Source organism: Lontra canadensis, unplaced genomic scaffold (assembly GCF_010015895.1).
Source record: "Lontra canadensis isolate GAN:19392208 unplaced genomic scaffold, GSC_riverotter_1.0 scaffold135, whole genome shotgun sequence".
In the NCBI taxonomy this organism is placed as follows: Eukaryota; Metazoa; Chordata; class Mammalia; order Carnivora; family Mustelidae; genus Lontra; species Lontra canadensis.
Genome location: NW_022631129.1, coordinates 3397461 through 3422335, shown reverse-complemented (window position 1 = coordinate 3422335; position 24875 = coordinate 3397461). Strand labels below are relative to the sequence as shown.

General features: G+C 44.3%; 1 protein-coding gene across 2 annotated transcripts in view; it reads right to left on the bottom strand.

The window, feature by feature from the left end:
- ATP10A (ATPase phospholipid transporting 10A (putative)) overlaps positions 1–24875 on the bottom strand; it is a 194686-nt gene that overhangs the window by 28075 nt on the left and 141736 nt on the right. For both annotated transcript variants that reach the window (XM_032843114.1, XM_032843115.1), the window contains 7 exons: positions 19358–19464; positions 18827–18958; positions 17612–17742; positions 15783–16035; positions 12171–12388; positions 8371–8565; positions 5324–5912 (listed from right to left, as the gene is read on the bottom strand). In XM_032843114.1, coding sequence (XP_032699005.1) covers positions 5324–5912; positions 8371–8565; positions 12171–12388; positions 15783–16035; positions 17612–17742; positions 18827–18958; positions 19358–19464 — 1625 coding nt within the window. The remainder of the gene's footprint in view (positions 1–5323; positions 5913–8370; positions 8566–12170; positions 12389–15782; positions 16036–17611; positions 17743–18826; positions 18959–19357; positions 19465–24875) is intronic.

Here is a 24875-nt window from a genome sequence, read left to right as displayed (position 1 = left end):
AGACTTGCAGACACAACCTGCTCTGCCACTTGAGGTAAGAGCTTGTTTCTGATTCTTACTTGACCTCTCCCTTGTAGTTTCCCACCACACCAGTGATTGCACAGTCACTGGGAAGAGCCAATGTTAGGGTTTGTAGGATTGGTTCTTTGTGAATGCTGGGATATGTCTATATTCTGATGGAGGGGCCAAGATGGTAGAAAGAACTCAAGCTCAAAGTGGATGAGCACCGAGGAGCTGGGGGCACCTGCAAAGAGTGTATTGGGCAATGTCCTAGAAAGCAAACCCATGGACCCCGAGAGTTATGTGGTCAGCCTGGCTCTTCTGCACTCATCTCAGACTACAGGCATCCTAACAGTCCCATTGTATTTTAAGTGATACTCACGCAATATCAGCCTCTTTTTTCTGATATTCTACAAGCAACGCAGATCCCAAGGGCTTTTCTATTTAAGGTAGTAGGAAGAATTCTGAGTCTGCAGCACAGCTGCCTGGGTCATGAGCAACATCATGGGCAGAAGTGGAACCAATGCTACCCAGAGCCTTCCGATGGGTGGTGGCAGCCTGAGGAGCCCACGGAGAAGGTCCCTGCAGCCACATCTGGGTGCTGGTTGGGGAAGGATTGGGAAGGTATGCAAAGTGTCAAACAGTAACAGCTCCCATCCGTCTTTAAAGATGACTCCCACGTCACTGACCTCAAAATGCAGAAGGAGTGAAAGGAAGCCTACTCTGGCTCTGGCTGAGCAGTACAGTTGGACTGCAGCAGAGTCCCTACCAGAGCATGCCTGGCAATGCTCTGAGGACATTCTCAGAGGAAAATGGCCACTCTGACTCATGATTTTGACATGTGGTCTAAAATGCTCAAAGTGGTATTTCCATTTCTTCTATACTTGAGTCAAATTTATTTCTCTTATAGGGAGATTCATCTTGGCCAGGTGGTAGAACAAGAAGGTGAATTCCCTTCCTTGTTCATGCATGCATTTACTGATTTACTCAATAGCAGGAGTGTGTGAAGCCCATGCTAGGTGGTGGGCTACTCTCCGTAGTCTGGAGTCCAGAGTCCGGAGTATGGAGCAGTCTGGGTGTTTGTGTTTTAAACAGCACACCACATGGCAACTGGACCACACCTCAAGCAAGTGAATCTTAAGGGGAAGGAACCAGAAAAAAGGGAAAGGGACCTAAACTTGTACTCTGTACTTAACATCAGACCAGACACTGTGCTAGGGGCTTGGACAGGGGCTTCCTATGAGGTCCGCATCCTAATTTCCTTTGTGTGGAGGGGAAACAGAGGCAAACAACGTTAAGTGACTTAGTCAGGGTCATTCTAGCCCGTAAATGTAGACCTGGGATTTGAACAGATGTCTGTAGGTACCGGGGTGGGGTGGAGTCTCTGCTTTCTACCTGATCCCACACAATGTCCAAGACACAGTCTCGTCCTAAGAACATAACACACTCTAACACAGTCACATCCAAAATCAGCATAGTCTCCGCTCTCTTTTTTTGGTAAAAGTGTTAAATCTCTTTGAAAAAAGGTCTTAAAGATCTGAAGGAATCCGGAGGATAATACTTGTGTGCCTACCTCATTTTAAGACCAGCACACAGGCACAGCAGCTTGGCTAAATGGCTCTGGTGAAGTGCTCTGCAAGTCTGCTCCTCTCCACACCCAACCACCCCACAGAGTAGAAGTTGAATAGTTCCAGGGTGTCACCAGTGGATATCTTCAACGTGACCTCCCAAGGTGACAGCTCCTCTCTTGAGAACCCAATGGGGTCTTGGAACCTCCTGAATCTTAAGTTGCTGGATGTCTACATGTAGCTCTTCCCCGTCCCAACCTATCTGACCTGCACACTGCTAGGAAATTCCCAGAGTAAGGTGGAGAGCTACACAAACGGTTTATTTTTAATTTGTCCCTCTCAATACCATGGTTTGAGCAATGTGTAACTAGAGCAATGTAATCCTTTTAAGTGTCTCTTTCATGGTGGAAAAGATAGAAGGCTTTGCTTCTTAGCTATAGTTATCTAGATATGGGTAATACTTTCTTTCCAGAGACCTGCAGGAGATGGATAGTAGCAGAGGAGGTGAGCACAAGAGCAAAGCTACATTGGGGATGCAGGATTAGGTGGAAGAGGCTACGAGGCTCACCAGCCTGCATAGAGTCTCCCAGCAAACAAACCCCCCACCCTGACCTTGAAGTTGACTATAAGTGATAGGAGTTGTTTATTTGCACTTTGTCTAGAAATTTGAGGCTGTTTCCTCATTTAAAAGAGTGATCTGCCAGCAAAGTACAAGTGTGGTGATTGCTGCAGCTTTCTTGGTTGCTCTTTTGTCCCTTGCACAGCTCAGTACAGTCTCTGGTCCTCTCTGTATGGGGGGTGCTACTTGCCACCCTGTCCCACCATCCTACCCTTGTTTGCTTGTGCTTCTCCAAGCCTTTTACCTTATACATGACTTGGTGTATGTGGTAAAATCTGAAATACAGTGGCCCATTAAATTATCTTTCATGAAAGGCTGTGGAATAGCACAATGATTTTTTTTAACAGTAGAATTAAATCTGCACAGATAATTGCCATAGCTGTTTTTCTTTTGTGCAGATACCAAATCAGATTTCAGAATAAAGGAGGCTTGTAAAATGTATTTGGAAGCTTTCCTTCCTCTTCTCTTTTTTAGAACAGTTTGAGAATAGGTATTACATCTCCTGCAAAGGTTAGGCAGAATTCACCTATGAATCCATCTGGTCCTGGACTTTTATTTTTCCATAGTTTTTTTGATTACCAATTCAAATTTGCTACTATTAGTCTGTTCAGATTTTCTATTTCTTCTTGAAATAGAAACTTTTCTATTTCTATTTTCTATAGAAAATCTTTCTATTTCTTCTTCAATTTAAGAAGATTGTACGTTGCTAGAATTTCATCTATTTCTTCTACGTTGTCCAATTTGTTGGCATATAATTTTTTCGTATTTCTGTGGTATTAGTTTTTACTTCTCCTTTCTTGTTTCTGGTTTTGTTTATTTGGGTTCTTTATTTTTTTATTGATGAACCTGGCTAAGGGTTTTATCAATTTTGTTCATCTTTTTCAAAAGAACAAGCTCTTTGTTTCAAATATTTTTTTTCCACTGTTTTTTTGTTTGTTTGTTTTGTTTTGTTTTGGTCTATATGTCATTTATTTTTGCTATGGTCTTTATTATTTCCTTCCTTCTACTCCTCTTGGTCTTTGTTCTTCTTTTACTAATTCCTTTAAGTGTAAGGTTACATTGTTGGAGCTTTTTCTTGTTTTTTTGAGGTAGGCCTCCATTGCTATGTATTTCCCTCTTATTATTCCCTTTGCTGCATCCCATAGGTTTTGGACCACTGTATGTTCATTTTCTTTCTTTCTTTTTTTTTTTTTTTTTTTTTTTTTTTTAAAATATTTTTTTTATTTATTTGACAGAGATCACAAGCAGATGGAGAGGCAGGCAGAGAGAGAGAGAGAGAGAGAGAGAGAGAGAGAGGGAAGCAGGCTCCCCGCTGAGCAGAGAGCCCCATGCGGGACTCGATCCCAGGACCCTGAGACCACGACCCGAGCCGAAGGCAGCGGCTCAACCCACTGAGCCACCCAGGCGCCCTCTTTCTTTTTTTTTTTTTGTATTTTCATTTTCATTTGTCTCCGTGTACTTTCTGGTTTCTTCTTAGGTTGCTTAGCATCATATTGTTTAGCGTCCACGTGTTTGTGTTTTCCTTCATTGTCTTTTTTTTTTTCCCCTCAGTAAATGGTGGGAAAATTGGACAGCCACATGCAGAAGAATGAAACTGGACTATCTTACATCATATACACAAATAAACTCAAAATGGATTAAAGACTTAAAATGGAGACCTGAAACCATAAAAATTCTAGAAGAGAACATAGGCAGTGATTTCTCTGACATTGGCCATAGCAACATTTTTCTAGCTATGTCTCCAGAAATAAAAACCCAAAACAAACAAACAAAAAAACAAAACAAACAAACAAGAACCCAAAACAAACAAAAAACCAAAACAAACAAAAAAACAACCAAAAAAACTACTGGGATTACATTAAAATAAAACCCTTCTGCACAGCAAAGGAAACAATCAACGAAAGTAAAAGGCAACCTACAGAAAGACACAATGAGGAAAACTCTTGGAATGCAAAATCAGCCTATGAATCGGATTCTATGTCCACTCTAACATGGAACCCCTGGGGTGGAAAGGCAAATCCTGCCCTCTGGTAGGTTATCACCATGAAAAGCTGTCCAAACTGTTTTCAGAGACATGTTTACAAACTGGGAGGCAACAGCTCTGCCAAGGGAAAAGGATTTCTTCTGCAGCGATCCTCCAGGACACTTTCTCACAAGGAAGTGGGGCTGCACTTGGGAGCCAGGAGTCCTGTTCTGAGGCACTGAGATTACAGTGAAAGGATTATGGACGTAAAGTATTCTCTAGCTCCATCCCCAGAGTGCTGGAAAGGTTGTACCCCGCGGATAGGGCTTCACAGCAGGCCGTGCCTAGAGATATTTCCAGGATACAACAGACAGGGAGACTGTGGAGGTCAGGCAGCAGAGCCATCTTCCAGCAGCATCCTCACCGCCATCCCACCTCTCCCCCCTGGAGGTCAGATATGTAAGGCTTCACCCTCCAAATAGAGAGGAAGGGTGACCAGGTTTGGAAATGGGAACCTAGGCCATTGTAAGGCCCAGAAGCATGTGTATCTAGAAGGAGGTTCAAGCAAGCCCTTCTGGATAAATTTCCACTAACACCAGTGGTTTTCAAATTCCTCTTTTTTAATACAGAAGTTATATGGAACTCTGGTACACAAAAGAAACTGAGAGGGAGCTGCTCTGTGCGAAGGTGGGACAGACGGCAGTAGCTAAGCGGCCAGCAGCCTCCACCACCTAGGCTCTCACTGTGGCCAGAGGCAGCTCCACAACTGGGCTATAAACCATGACCTGGCTTCACAGCCGCCCTGATCCAGGCAATCACAGAGTAGGAAAGAACACTCTGGAACATCTCGTCTAAAAGTTCTTAACTTTCATTGTCCAGATTTAAAATGATGCTAGGCCTCACCCCGAGTGACCCCCGACCCCACTGTTCTAAGGTGAGTTCAGGCACTGAAGCCCTCCATCCCCCACCCCTAGTGCATTCTAGTCCAAACTCCTCAAAGGAGGAAAGGTTGATCCAGAGAGGCAAATCTCTGATGGGCATTGCTTTAGAAAAAGCTTAATAAAAATCACTTTACCCATGAGAAGGGACTGAGGGACTGAGGGAAGGGGCTAATTTCTTGGGACTTCCACCTGGACCTGGGGGGTTTCTGCCCAGTGGAGGGGAGCTAGATACCTGAGGAGCAGGGGAGCAAGAGGTCCATGACCACTGAGTCAGCTCCTTTGGTGTAGACATTGATCTCATCGGTGAGTGGATGCCGGATCACCACTGACATTCTCTTACGGATGGAGTCGAAGCCCAGTGTGTGCAGGAGCTCAAAGGTGAGCCTGCCCAGGTGGGGCAGTTCCACGGATACCTGGTCATGCAGCCGGTCCACCAGCGCGCAGTTGTAGGCCCGGGCAGCATACACAAGTGCTGCCTCGTCGGGGCTCTCTGCCTCATAGCGCAGCTCCCGTTCCTGCTCCTGCTCCAGCTCCAGCTTCTGCTCCTGGGCAGTGTGCTGTGGGGCCCAGCTTGCAGCCCCGCTGCTATAGCCATTGCTGGCGATGGCCGCAGCTGGCTGGCCTAGCCTCTCCTCCAGCTTGAACAGTGTGCTGTCATTGGGTAGGGTGGACAGAAAGTTGGACCCTGACTTGTGGGCGGCTTTGCTGGTGGCCAGGTTCCCGATGCTGCTGCAGCCTGAGGTCAGGCGGCTCGGTGAGAACCTCCGTAGGAAGTCTTCTATCGTCTTCACAGGGGACTTCACCTCAAATCTCACCCTCACCTGCAAGAGAAGCAGTTAGAAGACACATGAGGTATATCCAGAGGCCTCACCCAAACTGCCACAGGGCACTCCCCCACTTTCCCAGTGGGGGCTCAGAGCACAGAGTTCCCATTTCCCAGATTTTGGAGCATAGGCTAGAAACTGCAACTAGAGCCAGCATTTCTTCCTTGAGACCATTCTTTGGCCTCTTCCATTTCACTTAAAAATTAGCAATATACATTCTTTTAGAATGATATCACCTGGGTAGCCAGATAGAGGCCTGGGACTGACTCAGGGAGTGTGTGGCTAGCGGTACCTGCAGGCTTTGAGACGATCCCCTCTTCTACCTGTCCCCACACTGCAGTGTCCCACTGCTTTGCAGAAAAGGTTCAGAAGAGCATACTTGTCACTACTGCCTGGCACAAAACCCAGCTTCTCCACCCCACCCAATCACAAAAAGCATTGACAAAAGACCAGCTTATACAGTCCTTTGAACTGTGTCCATATAAAATTTAAATAACACTCCCAAACCCAGAAGAAATTTCATAAACAAATTAAATGCTTGGACAAATTCAGGATTCAAATCATTTAGCACATTTTTTTAAAGCCACAATAAATCACATATCTTCTAACAAGAAATGAAAACAACAAAATGACAGTTATATACATTTGCTAACATTCCAAAAAGCTCACTGATGGAGCAACAGCAATACTTTATTTAAACGAGTACTGTTTACTAATGCTGGTATAATATGCCTATTTTAAACTTTCTACTAGAAGATGGATCTAGAGCAAATGTTGCAACAGGCAAAACACTGAATTATAGTTAGCTTTTAATTTTCATCCTTTTCCCCATGTGTCCAAAGTTATAAGTTATGTAATAGCCTGCAGAAAAGTCAGGCATTTGGTAAAGCAGGGAACATGGGACCAATTTTGATAAAGGTGTTTCTTCTTTGTTCCCATTATGACTTTAAATGTGCTATATATTCAAGGGGCAGTTTCAAGCAGTCACACTGGAGTTCCTGCAGGCTCCAAATACCCTGGGAGATAACATTGACAGGTATGTGGCAAGAGGAATGCATCCAGAGACCTACTCGTCTTCAGTCAGAGGGTGGGGGATTAAATATTCTGCTCCCTATGTGGAAGGCACTGTGTATGTGACCATCAACACATGCCTCAGTTACATTGGGGTCTCCCTCACTTATTCAGTAGTTGCAACAATGCTGGAGTCTCAGACAGGTATAACTAGAAACCAGACACTTCTCCAGGGATGCAAGCCAGCGGGACTGAATACAGGGTGGTGGAAGAACCCAAAGGCCAGATAAGGGATGCTGGGCAGCTAAGAGGTGAGCTGCACCAGGAAATCCTCTCGCCTAAGGCAGATGGCGCAATCCTGTGGTTCCAGGTGGTGGGACCTTGTCCGCTCTGAATTCACCAGGCCCCCTGGGGCTTTTGCAGGCCAATGTGGCAGGAGTAGGAGCATGGGGGCAGGGGGCTGTGTTACTGCCAGATCTGCTGCTGTGAAGAGGGTGGGGACCATTGGTTTACCCCCCATCACACACCAATGGCTCCATCAGTGCAGCCTGCTAGAAGGGTTGACTTAGGGGGAGGAAAAGGGGTCTGGGAGGGTGGGGGGTTGGGGGCAGGCCTATGGCATGCATCTAGCCCCACAGTATCTTTATTTTTACCCATTTAAAGTTGCTTAGCTTCATTATCCACATCCCTCCTTAGGTGCACCCCCTCCCCTCCACCACACACTCCTCCCAGTAAGTACAGGACTTTCTGAGAACCACCAGGATTATAGAGGACATGTTTGCACATGAACTTTACTCTCTTCACAGAAAACCTTATAATTAACCCCCCAAAAAACCAACTTGGGTATTGCTGTTACCACCACCTTAAGTAACTTCTGATTGATTCTTGACACTTTTCCTTGAAAGACAATGTTAAAGACCCTTTTTACATCAAATACATTTATTGTGTGCTAATACCTTCTCTGAGCCCTTCCTCTAAACTCTCACCACTGCCCCCCATGTCACAGATAAGGTGCCTAAGGTATAGGAGGGGAATGGCTTGCCCAAAGCCACTCAGCCGGTTGGTAAAGTCAGGATTCAAGTCCAGGAGATTTGTCTGGGCCCTGAGCCTGTCCTGTTCACTCTCTTGAGAATTGGGAACACTGAACTTTTTTTGTAGATTATGCAGGGCAGCCCCACTCCAGGCCAGGTTGTTATATGCCCCACCCATCATGGGCTCAGAAGTTTTTCCTCTCCACTTGGCCCCAATCCCCGTACCTGCCCACCGTTGCCCAGGGACAGCACCACAGAACCAGTGAGCTGGCTTGCCCTCCATGAAGCCAGCTGCTAACCTCCCATTAAACCTGAAAGGTGCTGAGCAGTCTTGCTGGAAAGGTTAGACTGACAACAGTGGGCCCACACTGAAGGTCAAAGTCTCGGCTTCACAGAGATACCCCAGAACCTACCTTTTGTCGTGGCTGATCCGGGGATGTGACTACTACTGTATTGCAGATGGTGAGTGCAATGAAGAAATCGAACACGTCAGAGAGCTCTGGCGACAGGTGGGCCAGCGGGTGTTCCTGGTGCCTTGCAACGGCCAGGCACCTGTCACATTCACTCACCTTCTCAAACAGCTTTGGATCAGGGGTAATGTCTTTCTCCTGGAAGAAGACAGAGAATGAGGGGTGAGTATAACCCAGTGAAAACCTCTTAGTGCTTGACTGTTTAAGGCACTCTGATTTTATTATAAGCTGTAAAGACACCTCCATCTGACTCACGTACATATGCCATTTTATAGTGATGAATAATGTATAATTGGTAGAAGAATATATGACCTACATATGAAATGAAAAGCATATGTTCTTATATATACCACATGTTCTCATTATAAAGTAATACAGCTAAGAATATATTATTCTAACATATCTGACTCAGAGAGACTTGAAAAAGACAAAGAGGAAAATTTAACAAATCTGTATCACACCACCTCACAGTAATACATACTTTTTGAAACACATACTTCTTTGTCTCCTTCCAGTCTTTTTTCTATACGTTTACATTTAACTTCATCGAATATTTTATATATTTCTTTTTGACATAAACCCAGAAGTGGAATTTCTGAACCATATAGTATTTCTATTTTTAAGTTTTTGAGGAACCTCCATACTGTTTTCTGCAGTGGATGCACCAGTTTGCATTCCCATCAACAGCGTAAGAGGGTCCCTTTTCCCCATAACCTTGTCAACACTTCTTATCTCTTGGGTTTTTGATGACAGCCATTCTAAAAATGTGTGAAGTGATATCTCATTATACTTCTGATTTGCATTCCCACCTTAAAATTATACAATGTTGTATGTCAATTATATCTTAATAAAACATTTATACATAAATTGGCAGTGTCCATTTTCCCCAAAACACTATATACAGTTGATCCTTGAACAATGCAGGTATTGGAGCACTGACCCATGTGGAGGCAAAAAGTCTATATAACTTTTGACACTCCTAAAATTAGCCTACTACTTACTGGAGGCCTTATTGATAACACAAACAGTTGACTACATACAAACAGTTGACTACATAACAAACAAAGCTTTGTTTGTTATGTGTATTATGTACTATATTCTTATAATTATGTAAGCTAGAGAAAATAAAATATTATTATGAAGGGGCATCTGGGTGGCTCAGTTGGTTAAGTGTCTGCCTTTGGCTCAGGTCATGATCCCAGGCTCCTGGAACCGAGCTCCATGTCGGGCTCCCTGCTCAACGAGGAGCCTGTTTTTCCCTCTACCTCTGCCCCTCCTCCCCATTCATATTCTCTCTCCTGCTCTCAAAATAAATAAACACAATCTCTAAAAAATTTCTTTAAAAGTAAATATTATTATAAAAATCATAAAGAAAGTACAGTACTGGATTTATTTTTAAAGACAGTCTCTTCAGTAAATGGTGCTAGGAAAATTGGAGATATATATATAGAAGAATGAAAGTTGACCATTCTCCTACACCGTACACAAAGATAAACTCTAAATGGATGAAAGACCTCAGTGTGGGACAGGGATCCATCAAAATCCTAGAGGAAAACATAGGCAGTAACCTCTTCAACAACGGCCATAGCAATTTCTTTCAAGACATGTCTCCAAAGGCAATGGAAACAAAAGTGAAAATGACCTTTGGGACTTCATTAAGATAAAAAGCTTCTGCACAGCAAAAGGAACAGCCAACAAAACACAGAGGCAACCCACAGAATGGGAGAAGATATTTGTAAATGACACTACAGATAAATGGGTGATATCCAAGATCTATAAAGAACTTCTCAAATTCAATACCCAAAAAACAAATAATCAAGTCAAAAAATGGGCAGAAGACATGAACAGACACTTCTCCAAAGAAAACATACAAATGGCTAACAGACACATTAAAAATGTTCATCATCATTAGCCATCAGGGAAATTCAAATCAAAACCACATTGAGATAATACCTTATACCAGATTGAGTGGCAAAAACTGACAAGACAAGAAACAAAAAATGTTGAAGAAGCTGTGGAGAAAGGGGAATCCTCTTACACTGTTGGTGGGAAGGCAAGTTGGTACAACCACTCTGGAAAACAGTAGGGAGGTTCCACAAAAATTTAAAAATAGAGCTACTCTATGACCTGGCAATTGTACTTATTACTCAGCCATCAGAAAGGATGAATACCCAACTTTTGTACCAACATGAATGGAACTGGAGGAGATTATGGTGAGTGAAATAAGTCAAGAAGAGAAAATCAATTGTCATATGGTTTCACTTATTTGTGGAACATAAGGAATAACATGGAGGACATTAGGAAAATGAAGCAGAGGGAGGAATCAGAGAGAGAGACAAACCATGAGAGACTATGGACTCCAGGAGACAAACTAAGGGTTTTAGAGGGGAGGAGGGTTGGGAGATGAGTTACTCTGGTGACGGGTATTAAGAAGGGCACGGATTACATGGAGCACTGGTTATTATATGCAAACAATGAATCATGGAACACTACATCAAAAACTAATGATGTAATGAATGGGGAAAACATAACACAATGAAAAAAAATATAACAAAAAAATAAAAATAAAAATAAAAATCTGTGTAAATGGCCTTGCACAGTTCAGACCTGTGCTGTTCCAGGGTCAACTGCAGTCTGAACTTTCCCAGGCTTTTTTTTTTTTTTTTTAAAGATATTATTTATTTATTTGACAGAGAGAGAGAGATCACAAGTAGGAAGAGAGGCAGGCAGAGAGAGAGTGGGGAAGCAGGCTCCCTGCTGAGCAGAGAGCCCTGAGCAGGGCTTGATTCCAGGACCCTGAGATCATGACCTGAGCTGAAGGCAGACACTTAACCCTGAGCCACCCAGGCCCCCTAGGCTTTTAGGGATCATTTGAAACTATAACTTTGAACAACTTCAAAACAGACATACAATGATTCATTTGGCCATTCTTTTATCACTGAATACATTGTTTTTTCCCACTGATAAACTGCTTTGCACAGAAAACTGGCTGAATCAGTAAATTCCGAGGTCAGAAAGTTTGAATATTTTAAATACTCCTGGAACCATATTGCTAGATCAATGTCAGGAAAGCTTTGTTCCAACACAGTCCCCCTCCTGTCAGGCATGAGAGCCCTCCTCCCAGGTGCCCCTGTGTAAACCCACCAACCAGCAACCGCAGTGTAATGGCAGCCTCTATATGGGTTTCTAAGGACAGAAGAGACTCAGGCCACCACAGAGTGATCAAAATGGATTCTCCCTCTCTGCTCTTAAAACATTTCAGAAGTGAAAGGATTTTTTAGAGAACCTCACTCACTCACTTCTGGAAATTTTCCTGCCTGACCAGAATGGTCCATAAATGTTTAGGAGCTGGCAAGGCAAGGGAGAAAGTTTATTGGATTTGGGCTCCTCTAATTAAAACTTTTTTTTCCCCCTACTTGGCTTTACTTTCTCACAGTTGTCATCTTGCTCTGATGTTTTATTCATTCCATTTGGCAGGACGGACTTCCTCTCTGGCACCCATCTGGATAGTTCACTGGCAATCCCCCATCCTTAGGGCCCAAGGCCAAGGGGCCATGTCAGTGTTTTAGGGGGAAGGTATTGGCCACAAAAGTTCTATTAACTGAGCAGAGCTAGGCCCCCCAACAACAGCTGATTCATACTGTTACATGTAGACACTTTGGAGGAATGGAGGGAAGCAGCAAGGCCAGGAAAGGTGATGCTGCCCCAGCATTGGCAGCTGCCATGCTCTAAGTGGGACTCACCATGGGGCTGCTGAAGGCTGTGTGCTTGGACAGCATGCTGGCCCGCTTGGCCTCAGCCCGGCTGCCTGTGCGCCGATGGGACTTGGTGCTCTGGCTCCTGTGCATGACTCGGACGCTCTGGTGGCTCCCTACGCTGCCACGCTGGGGCAGTGAGCCCCCTCTGGGCACTGCCTCTTCCTCTTCTGAGTCTGCTTCCTGGTACCTGGCCAGACGCTGGGCTGTGGGCAGAGGGAATGGGGTGACACATCATAAGGAGGCTAGGAAAATGAAAATGATTCAGAGCACTCGCCACCCTCACTTGCTTAAAGGTAAGGCTACATCTAATGAGAGTTTCCACTGAGAGGTGGAGGCCACTCTCATTTTATCTGGACCTATAGTCAGCCTGGTGAGACTGACATTCTCAGCCCACTGCACAGATAAGCACACTGAGTCATAGAGAACATAAGGAACTTGCTAATAAGCACACAGGACTCATCCAGGTCAAGGTGATGCCAAAGCTCAGGTCCAGTGCCTTTTGGTACAGTAGCCATCCCAGTCCACAAACAAGTAAAGAGTAGACAGAGATAGGTTCACATACAGCCCCTCCATTCGGGCGGACCCTAGGTGTGATGAATGGGGTTTGGGCAGCAGACGACAGGGACAAAGGAGGGGAAGATGATGAAGGTGTAGCCCACAGAATAGCCTGGCTCCAGCATTTGCCCTTTAACCTGGGGTCATGGAACCACCTGGCTCACTGGGGCTGTCAGGACAGGTCACAAGTTGAATCTCTACCCTGTACTCACACAGAAGTAATGGTTCTCAAGCTGTGCTGATGGTGCTTTCCTATGAGAAATCCTTGTTCAAGGCCAGGTAGGTGGTAGGTACTGCCTGCATTTACCCTGTATGGATGAAGCCTTACCCAACAGGGAAGCTCAGAGTCCTTGTGGGTTGCACAGGGTGGACAAATACTGCCAGGATAGAGACCCAGCAGGCAAGGCTCCACTGAAGACGACCTTGACTGCATTGTTATGCTTGATCCCTCAAGGGGGCACTTCCCAGAAAAAGTCCCTGTGGTCCTGTGGCCACTCAGTGAATTACAAGGTCCTTCTGCACTGCTTCTTGCTAATGGATGGCTCTGAACACATTTTTCTGGCTTTGACCAGTTAGTTCGGCTTGTTTCATTATGGATGAGCAAGGAGACTGACTATTCATGAAGATTACTCATTCAAAACAACCAATTACTAGGAACTCCAAGAGCATGTCAAGTGCTGGGTGTGAGCACAAGGTATCTTAGCACATGGTCTGCCTGAGGGGCTAAGAAGGGCCCTCCAATCTGGGCATGCCTGTGGCGTTGGTCTGTCCTATGAGCCAGGCCTTATATTCAACATCTTTCTTTAGGAAGACTTTTCTTTAGGGATGGGAAAAACAGAAAAAACAGAGATAAGGAAAGGTAAGTCATCCATGGTCACAAGGCCAAATAATTGGCAACACCAGGATTCAACTCAGAGAGTCTCTTACCCCAGAAGTAAATCTCCTCCTGCCCATCCCACCCACACCTGGCTGATGGATGTCCCAGTTTGGTGGTAAATGAACAAAAAGGAAGAACAAAACCCAGATGCAGTGCTGTCAAGCTTCTGGGCTTGTGCATTAGGAGCCTGGTGTCAACCTCTCGAAGGATGCACCAGCTTGTGCCACGCTCTTGCAGCACTAGTTGGATATTAGTCTAAAAGAAGCAATTCCTCAGACCACTGCTGATGTGTCTGTGGTCTACAATGATACAACGAAGTGGCCCCTCAGTGACACCCTCAGTGTTGCTGGGGAAGACGGAGGCAAGAAGCAGGTCATGCCTTATTCTAGGCACACAACGTCACCAGGACAAGAGGTCAGAGATGGCCCAACCCACTGTCTTGATATATGTGAACTGGGCTCATTGTACAAAGTCAAAGTCATCTTAATTCATTTTACTAATAAGATCTAAGAGGTCAGGCGCCTGGGTGGCTCAGTGGGTTGAGCCGCTGCCTTCGGCTCAGGTCATGATCTCAGGGTCCTGGGGTCGAGTCCCGCATCGGGCTCTCTGCTCAGCAGGGAGCCTGCTTCCCTCTCTCTCTCTCTCTCTGCCTGCCTCTCTGTCTACTTGTGATCTCTGTCTGTCAAATAAATAAATAAAATCTTTAAAAAAAAAAAAAAGATCTAAGAGGTCAGGTCATGGGCAGTAACAGCTGAAGTTGCTCTTGGCCTCAGGTGCATGTCAATGACTGATGACAGCACTTCTTTCAAACATGCAGCAGAGAGGCCTGCTTGTTTTGGTCTTCACTAGAAATGCTTTCCTGTGTCTTCTAGGGGCAATGCAATCCTTTGATTTTATGATAAGCATCTGACAACTGTCAAAATTTTTCTGTAATCTTAGTTGGGATTCTGCCCATGGAGCCTCAGGTCCAGCTTTCAAAGGCTGCTTCTGACCCAACTTCAGACCTGGGTCTCTGGCTCCTTTACAGTTAGGCTAAGCTCTGCTTTTAGGCAAATGGACTCTTCTGCACAAGGCTGAGGAGTTATGGAAGGGAGAGTGTGAGGGGGACAGATGGACAGTTGACTGACCATGTATTTTGGGTGGCAAATATAACAATAAACATAGTGGATAAGTTCCTATGACTTCTGTTTAATATGATTAATTTTACATAAAGGGCCTTACTGGATATCATAATTCTCAGTCTCATGAAACTCACAAAAACCCCATGCCTCTTACAGATCTTTCCCGCCACATCCCCCTAAAGATCAACTTCCTAATGATGTCCATGTACTGATTCCTGTTCTTTATTTGCTTCTGTTCCCATGGCAAGACTTCCTTCACATTTCAGATGCTGTTGCAGGAAGAAAAGGGAGTCCTAGCTGCAGAGCTTGTTTACCTCTCAAAGGTACCATGGCACCACAAAACACTACTGTGGCACCAAGACCCTTATCATGGTGCCCTCTCCTATCTCTGATGGGTGTTTAGTCATACCCTCCACTTATGAAGTGGATGTCTCCTGTAGAGGTTCAGGGAGGACAGAGGCAGCAAAGGATAAGGAAAGGAGAGGTGGGAGGAGTAACCACCATAAAATTCAAATGGGTGTGATATTTCATTCCAGTTTTCACGAACAACATTTTCTAAGGCAAAGAATACAGCATGAAATGCCCAATGCCTTTCTGAGACTTTCAGCTAACAACAAGAGGACTGACAGGTGACAACAAAAACACCTCTTCATTTCTTGGTGTGGTAAAGAGACTGGGTGCCTCAGAAGTGAGTTTCTCAAGAATGCCCTCCTTGGTTCTCTTGTCTGGCAGAAAATGAGTGTTTTAAGCAGATGCCCACCACACTGAGATACTGCAGTGTCGCTATCAGCAACGTGGAATTCTGTATTTGTTTCTATAAATGCTGCCACGCTTCAGTCTCCTGAGTTGCTCCAACAGCCTTTCCATGTTTTATTCTCGCTCAAAAATCAGCAATCTCTAAAGTTTGTATGTGTGTGTATATGTGTGTGTGTGTGTGTGTGTGTGCGCGCGCGCATGTATGTGTGCCCAGGCATGTGTGCATGTAGCTTTGACAGAGCAGCTCTCTGTCCAGCCCAGACTGGGAGTCCCCACCCCCAGACTCACCATTTGCATCATGGGAATATTCTATGCCAGACACAGTGCATCTTCGGAAAACCATTTTATTCTCAGTTAAAGTGCCAGTTTTATCTGAGAAGATATACTGTATCTGCCCTAAGTCTTCCGTGATGTTCAGAGCTCGACACTGCAGCTGCGAGTCCGTTTCTTCATCATACAACTCTGTATCCTGATGAATGAAGTACACTTGGCATACTTTAACAATTTCAATGGAAACATATAAGGAAATTGGGATCAAAACCTAGAAGACATAAGGCATACACATGAATACTTAGGAGGACTAGGCAGCTGCAGAAGTAGTCCAAACTACTCAAAGGACCAATGACTACAACCACAAGTAAGTAGGGACTATACTGTACCTTTAAGAGCTTAACCAGGTTGGTTTAGAGTCAGTATTGGAAAAGTATGAGGATATTGGCAAAAAGTTTAAACTAGGACAGCCTATGGTGTCACTGCAGAGCAGAAATCCACTATCGTGTCTGGAAGAATGGTAACCATGGCTTGGACAGAAGCAAGCATTTTCGTATTACTAAGTTGTGCTTGAGAGAAGCTAGGAAAGGAAAGAGGAGAAAGAAAGAGAAAAAAACACATGGCACAGTCAGAGTCCTCATAAGCAAAGTCACCTCGCACCACAGCGGCACTTGGCCCCCAGGCTCTCCCAGGGTTCCCAGCAACAAGAGCTTCCCATCCCGCAGACACAACCCCACGGTTCAGAAGAGATAGTCTTTCCAGAGGCTGGTTGTGTTGAAGGACAGTTTCTGGGATCTTGCACAATACAGAGCAAAGGGAAGAAGGCTTTGGGAAGAATATTTACAGTTATACTTTGACAATTTAAGAATAATCTTCGTGAAGTCAGTGTTTAAATTCTTTTAAATAACAGTATTGAATTGATGTTCATGGGCTCAGAAAATCATATCCAGACAGACTAACTGGGTTCTCCTGGTAACTTAATGTTAATGCAACATCTACCACACTACCACATTACTCTAGTGATACTACTACTACAAAGCTAGAATGAAATTTGCATTCATAAAAAAACTAATTTGGAAAGTTCCTGTTGTATGAAACAAATGTGATAAAAGACAACAGATCTCCCCTCATAGATAAAGGCTAAGCAGAGGTCCTCTGTGCACTTTGTGTTCCTAAGATGACACTCACTGCCCCTTCCCTACTCTTAAACAAGACTTTTGGGCATAGATTCTCACTTAGTGATGGGGAATTGCTCATGAGGCATGTGAACTAATAATACTAATGATAATAATAATAAAAATAAAAACCAATGCTGCAAAATGCAATGTGATAGCCTGAATTCAATCTTGGAACAGATAAAGCACATTACTGTAAAGACTAGTAGAAGCCAAATGACATCTAGAATTTATGGCAAAGTACCAAAGTTGGTTTCTTGGTTTCAACAATTTACCATAGTAATGTAGTTAAGTTCACATTAGGGGACTCTGGGTAAGGGACATACTGGCACTCTCTGCACTATTTTTTGTAACTTATCTGTAAATATTAAAGTTATCCCAAAATAAAATTTAGGGTCTTTTTAAAGAAGTAATTGAATAGAAAAATAAAACACAATTACCCAAAAACCAACTTTGCAAGGCCTAAGAATCCTAGGAAAATGTTAACTTGAAAAGCACCCAAAGAAGACCCTATAGATAAATTAGGTAGAAAAGTAAGAAGCAGCACATTAGGTAGATGTATCTGTGCTCCTCCCAGATACAGAATTTATAGGACATTCTTAGCAGAGTATGATAACTTTAAGTTCTTACCAGAAAATTAAGCAATTATCAAATGGTACTTAATACTGTTACCTGCAGAACTATTATCATTGTCAAAAACGAGTAGACGGCAGCCGTGACTGGGGATAAAGAACTGCCGTCAGACTCAGGGACATCAAATAATGATTTCTTCTCCTGATATCGCCGTACCCACAGTCCGTGTCCTACAGCAACATTCAAAAAGAAACATCATTCATCCAATGGGAAAAATAAGACACCACTAGTGCAAATTAAAGCAAAATTTTAAGACTATGGACACAGGCACACTGGGTCCCATTAGCCTGCCCTGCCATGTAAGAAAGAAAAAGGGCATGGCAGGGACTGTTGGCACCCACAATCGGATTGCTGGAAGGCACTGGTTCTGGGACTCTCCCTTGCATCAGGCATTTCCCATTACTGGCAATGAAAAGCATACCGGTCATGTGGCAGAAACTGGGTATGGGCTGGCAGCTACCAATGGGAAATCCCAGAAAAGGAATTTCCCAGCATGTGCCTCACAGAACACGTCTTGTCAGTAGGCCCCAGATACTGCCTGTTATTGACCCTTGCTATAGATTCAAATCGCACATGTCATGGACTCTCAGAAGCCAGTGGAAATGCACATTATTTCATCTACTGGGTCCTATGCCTACCTGATAACAGAAGCCCTTTTCATGATCCATATACCTGTGTCTTTCACCACTGAGCTCTAAGACCACATCACACCTGTCTGCTTCATGATGGTAGCTGGACAGGGGATGATCATTTACACAGAGGCTCAACACAGTTCCCTGCAAGGCACTCCCAAGGCAGCATGCCGGGTCTGGAGCCCATCAAAGGCTGGACAGTACCAGAGTCCATGTGCAAGCTAACTGCTAGCCCTTTCTTAGGACACAAATGCTTTTTTTTCCTTTTTCTCACAGAGTTCTGATTAGGAGCATTTGTACTTCTCTTCCTCTGTTATTCTCAGTTTATCACCAGGTGACTAATACTACTTCTGCTGAAATCATTATAACTGCTGTGATTAAACCATTCTTCCATCCAAGAAGTTTCAAATTTGAAAAATAACATTACCTTGTAAAGCTCATTCATCTAGGCCTCTCTAACACGGCCTGTACTGATGCAACCAGCCCTTGAGTCTCAGTGGATGACAAACGCGTGTTTTAACTTGAGAGCGCTGGGTCAGAATGAGTGGTCGGCAGCCCACTGGGCTCACCTGGAGGCTGTCCGGCAGTGCCCTTTCATCTGTGACCCATGAAGGAGACTTACCGACCGCAGAAAACAGGGACATACAGATGAGGAGGAGGACACACCAGAGCACATCGCAGTTCATCTGCCTCTCAAGCTGGCTGCGTTTGTAACGGGGCCCGCTGTTGTTCAGCAGAGCCTTGGTTTCATGTCCTGTGCAGGGAGCAAGAGGGATGTGGTACATTGATACCCAGCAACGGAGCGACCACACGCCCCGACTCACGGACTGAAGCACAGTGCTGCCGTCCGTTCATACTTACAGGACAGGCTCAGTCAAAAACACAGGGTATGAAATGAATCCCAAATACGTAACCACCATGGAGAAACAATGGGAAGAAATAAGTTAAAATGCTAGGAGAGAACACTTTTGGTAGAGATACTATTAGAAATTTTTCTTCTGTTTTCCGGGCTTTCTAATTTTTTACAATGTCTACGTGCTACTTTTGTAATCGAAAAAAAAAAAAAAAAGGACAAGGAGCAATGTTCAAGGACACCCAGCACAGGTGGCAAGCCAGCAGCATCACAGACCGCATGTGCCATGGCTATGCCTACCTGCATAGATGACGATGCCAACAACAGCTTCCGTGTTTCTGATGGTACATCCTCGCAGCAGCAGGTTTTCTTTATACAGCCCGGCCTTTCTTCCATTGTCATGTATCCTGTCGAGGAAAAGGTGGCATGCATCAGAGATGTTCTCAAGCACCTTGCATCTCAAGGAGCACTGCCTGGGGAAAGGAAGATCTGGATGCTGGGAAGAGAAATAGGGAACTCCTGGAGTGGGTGGCTTGTCTCCGTGGATCTCTGCAAGAGCTGAGAGGGAGCTGGTGCTCACTAGTAACTGGGCTTCTAGAAGTATCTCAACAGCTGGCTGTTTGTTTATTTTGTCCATGGGCTTTGTGAAATAGTAAGATAGATATATCTGTACCCCCTGTTCCTGACACAGGGCTCCTAAAAACCCTGCTACCAGGATCTTTTGTTCTAATACTTAGTCTTTGACTCCAGTTCCCAGCAAAGGACTCCTAAAACTCCTGTAATTTTCCAGTGATAAGAGCACTAGGAACATCTCTGAACCCAGTTTTTCCTGACATAGGATACTATATCCTTTTTAATTTCCTGGGAGACAAGAGTATTAGGTTTTGATCTTATGAAGACACTCTGGGTGGACTCCTGGTTGTGGTTTAGTCACCAGAAAGACCAAGGCAGGACTAGAAACTCAAGAGTTTTCAGCCTCACCTTCCATTCTCTAGAGAGTGCAGAGGGGCTGGAAATTAAATTAATCATCGATTGTGCCTATATGATGAAACCTCCATAAAATCCCGATACCAAGGGGTTCAGAGAACTTCTGGGTTGGTGAACACGTGGCGGTGCTGGAAGAGTGATATGCTCAGAGAAGGCACGGAAGCTCTGCACCCCTTCCTACATTCTTTGCTCGTGCATCTCTTCCATTTGGCTGTTCACCTGTATCCTTTATCATATCTTTTTATAATAAACGTAAACAGTAAGCAAATTGTTTTCTGAGTACTATGAGATGCTCTAGAAAATTAATCAAACCTGAGAAGGGGACTGTGGGAACCTCGGATTTATAACAGATCAGTCAGAAGGACAGGTGACAGCGTGGACTTGCGGTTGGCATTTGGAACGAGGAAGTCTTGTGGGACTGAGTCTTGTGGGACTGAGCCTTAACCTGGAGGATCTGACACTGTCTGCAGGGAGTGTCAGAATTGAGTTAAATTATAGGACACCCAGCTGCTGTAACAGAATTGCTTGATATGTAGGAAAAACCTACATGGACAAATTGCTGTCAGCATCACAGGCTTTTCTTCATCACAGGGACAGACCGCAGCTGGAGTGAGTAGACCTGGGAACTGTAAGACTGAGTGAGAAGTTGGCCAGGGAGGGTTGCTCTGTGGTCTTGTGCCTGTTTCCTGCTCATTGTGGAGAACACTGCTCCTCATTATTACCTTGTATTGTCACAAATAGACAAATTTTTCTTTTTCTTAAAGCTTTTATTTAAATTCTAGTTAGTTAACATACAGTGTAATATTATTTTCAAGTCTACAATACACTTTCGAGTCTGCAATATACTACAATATAATACCCGGTGCTCATCACAAGTGCCCTCCTTAATCCCCATCGACAATTTACCTCATTCTTCCTCCAACTTTCCCTCTCGTAACCAGCAGTCTGCCTATAGTTAAGAGTCTGTTTCTTAGTTTGCCCCCCTTTTTCTCCTCTATACTTACTTGTTTTGTTTCTTAAATTCCGTACATGAGTCAAACCATACGGTATTTGTCTTTCTCTGACTGATTCATTTTGCTTAGCATAATACACTCTAGCTCCAACCACATCATTAGAAAATGGCAAGATTTCATTCTTCTTATGGCTGAGTAATATTCCTGTGTGTGTGTGTGTGTGTGTGTGTGTGTGTCTGTCTGTATTTCTTCTTTATCCATCAACTGATGGACATTTGGGCTCTTTCCATTATTTGGCTATAGTAGATATTGCTGCCATAAACATTGGGTACATTATCCCTTTGAATTAGGACTTTTGCATTCTTTGAGTAAGTACCTACTAGTGCAATTGCTGGATCCTAGGGTAGTGCTATTTTTGACTTTTTGAAGAACTTCCATACTGCTTTCCAGAGTGGCTGCACCAGTTTGCATTCCCACCAACAGAACAGGAATATCCCTCTTTCCCCACATCCTCTCCAACACTTGCTTCTAGTGTTGATTTTAGCCATTCTGACATGTGTGAAATGATATCACACTGTAGTTTTGACATGTATTTCCCAGATGATGAGTAATGTTGAGCATCTTTCCATGTGTCTGTTGGCCAACTGCATGTCTTCTTTGGAAAAAAGTCTATTGTGTCTTCTGGCTATTTTTAAATTGGATTATTGGTTTTTGGGGTGTTGAATTTGGTAAGATATTCATAGATTTTAGATATTAACCCTCATTATGTGAGATCATAGATTTCTGTTGTTCCAGTTGCCTGGTCTACAGTGAGCCTGAGCAAACTGAGGCATCCTTTAACATTTCATCTGAGCCTCTGAGAAGAGCTTCTCTAGTTCAAGTCTCCTGGCTTCCTGACTCATCACAACCAATCTCTTCTAAATCAAAACTGTCCCAAAGTCCAAGTGTGATGAGAGCTGTTTGGCAAGACTGTTCTGTGCACTGGGAAGGGTCACAACCTGGCTCCTTGGGAAACTGTGGAGTTCAGCTAATAAGTATTCTGCATAGCTATTCTTCCTCAGAAGATGTCATGTCTCCCTAATCAGCACTTGCTGTTGGTAATGGGTTTTCCACAACAAGGCTCGTTCCTCCAGGGACCAGCAACCGGGCAGCAATCCATCAGTTCAAACACAGAGGTGCGAGATGTGCTTGTTGCTGCCCAGTTGTCCCCAGGACCAGAGGCAGTAGGGTGAGAGTTCAGGGACCTTGGAGATCAGCCAGCTGCTCTTTCCTTCCCCTGGTCACATCACCTCCAGCACCTGGGCCCTCCTGTCTTCTCCACCCCAGAGAGTGGTCCACCCTCACACACCCTGACCAGCACTCTGACCACATCAAGAGGGCCCTTCTTGACCACTCCTTCCTCATTTTTACATCTACTCAAATGTCAGTCCTTAATTTTACCCTCTTCCCTGATTATTTCTTGAATCCACCTCCTTCTCCCTCCCTCTGTGCATCACTGACCTAATTCAGGCTTCCAAGATTTCTCTGTTCAGAGACTGCAACATACCCCTTGCTGGCCTGGATGCCACCAGCCTTGGTCCCTCCTGTCCATTTCTCACACAGTCACCAGAGCAACCTTTCAGTGTGTGCACCTGAATGCTGCATTCCCCTGGGAGATTCTGTGTGATCTCCTTACTTCTTCAGGCTTCACACACATGGCCCAGCTGATTCTGCAGCATCTTTGTGGGCTCTTCCTGTGCAGGCTTTGGGCTCCAGCCACCTCACACTGCACATCCTTCTACCCATGCTGCCTCTCATCGCAGTGCAGCCAGTTAGCCTAGAGGAGCCTAGCCTGCTAGCCTGGGGGTCACATTTTATAAACTTCAGGAAGGTTCTCTGGGTTAAGCTCCCCAGACCTTCCAGCCAGGAAACTCTACAGTATTCTTTGATGCCTCTTTGTTTGTGTCCACTTCTAAATATGAGCTCCTCAAATCTTATTCTGTTTGGCACCCCTGATATCTATTTCTAAGCCTGGAAAATGCTGAAGGTTGCATTGCCCTCAGCTTTAGGTTGGGTCCATCCAATGGTTATGTCATAAGGACAGGGGTGTGAACACAGGCAAGGGAGGATGACGAGCTCATTCCCTGGCTCCTTTTGGGGAGTGAGTATTGGGCTGGGTGTGTCCTTAGACTAGGGCTATGAGCCTCCCCAGGTGACTCCCTTGACATGAGTCCAGGTGGCCATTCCTGTCCTGGGGCCACTGGACCTCACAGTGGTGACAGCTCAGCTGCTACTAACTCTTGTGGCTCCATCCACTCCTGTTTCAATGGACCTTAGCCAAAAGACCCCTCTCCACATATGTGAATCTGAGTGCCAGATCTGTTGCCTGAGGGAACTCTGAGTGACACGTAGGGAGAAAGAAATCATAGAAGAATTTTCTTTAAGTTAATAGTTGATCAAGTTTTTGTTTATCTAATGTAAGTGCAGAAATAACCCAATTGTGTGTTTTGTGTCAATGATGGATTTTCTTGAGATATAAATGTCAATTAAAGGTGTCAAGGTAAAATAAATTTTTCTAGTTTTAATGAGTCCAGTTGGTACAGTTCATCTTAATGCCTGGTCATTGGTAGTGAGTACATCTCGGACATAAACCCATAGTTCCATCCAGACACTGGGCTGGGGGGTGGTAAGGACCCATGAGGGCTCTTGTGCTGCTGTCTCTTACAGGTGACAGTGGTGTTGGAGCGTGTCATCTGTAGGGCAGGGAGACTACCCCAACAAGCATGAACAAGTTTGCAATGGCAGGTTCCCAGCCCTAGGTGGTCCTATAAGGCTCTGTAGCATGCAGGGAGGGAGCTCAGGACTTACTCTGTCGAAGACTTTGGGATCAGAAATAGAACCTGTATGTACAATTTGAAATGGAATTTTATTTCAGACTAAACCAACCAACCTCTCTGCTTTATTCCTAAAGGTAAACGAAAATGTTTGATTGACTGGTGGCTTCAGAAACCACCCACCATATGCCATGAGGTTGGCTGAGCACAGCTGAGCTGGGTGCTCTGAGCTGCTGGGGCACTCAGCCACTGAGCTGGTCTCCATTCACAGGGGCCTCTTTGGGCTGCAATGCCTTGGTTCAGGGAGAAGGAGCCCACAGGGGTGGAGAACAGGATTTCGTTAGTGCTTAACTGTGGGATTGTATTAAACAACGGTGAGCATTAAGGTGCCCTTGAATAATGACGGTCCTAACACTTTTTTTTTTTAATTTTAACAGCTTGAGATACATTTTGCATACCATAAAATTCACCTGTTTAAAGTGTACAGTTGAGCATTTTGTTCTGTTTTTTTTTTTTTTTTTTGTATATTCACACAGTTGTGCAGCTATCATTACCAGGTAATTTTAGAGCATATTTACCACCCCAAAAGGAATCCCCATAACCACTGGCAGTCACTCCCCATTCCCCTTCCACTCCCACAAACCCTGAAAATCACTAACCTGCTTTCTATCTATAAAGACATTCCTATTGAAGACATTTCATCCCAATGGAATCACATACCATGGCTAATACCACTCTCTTGCCTAACATGTTATAATACACCTCCACAGACAGTTAAAGGATTATTTCTGTTGTTGCCTTGCACATGAATTTCTTCCTTTCTTAATTTCTAAATACATGATCTTACTTTTTCTTGGAATATTTCAAGCCTATCTTAGAATTTCTGTATTTTCTTACCCATATACTAAAACAATAAAAAAAAGGAAATAATTCACCTAATTCTTCACCCAAATTCTTTTCCTTCATTCTCATGTCAGCCACTGTTACTTCCAATATTAGGAGGAAGTCATGTTAGGAAATGTAGAATAATTTGCCTAGTGAGTGGGCAAAGCTAGAATTCAGACT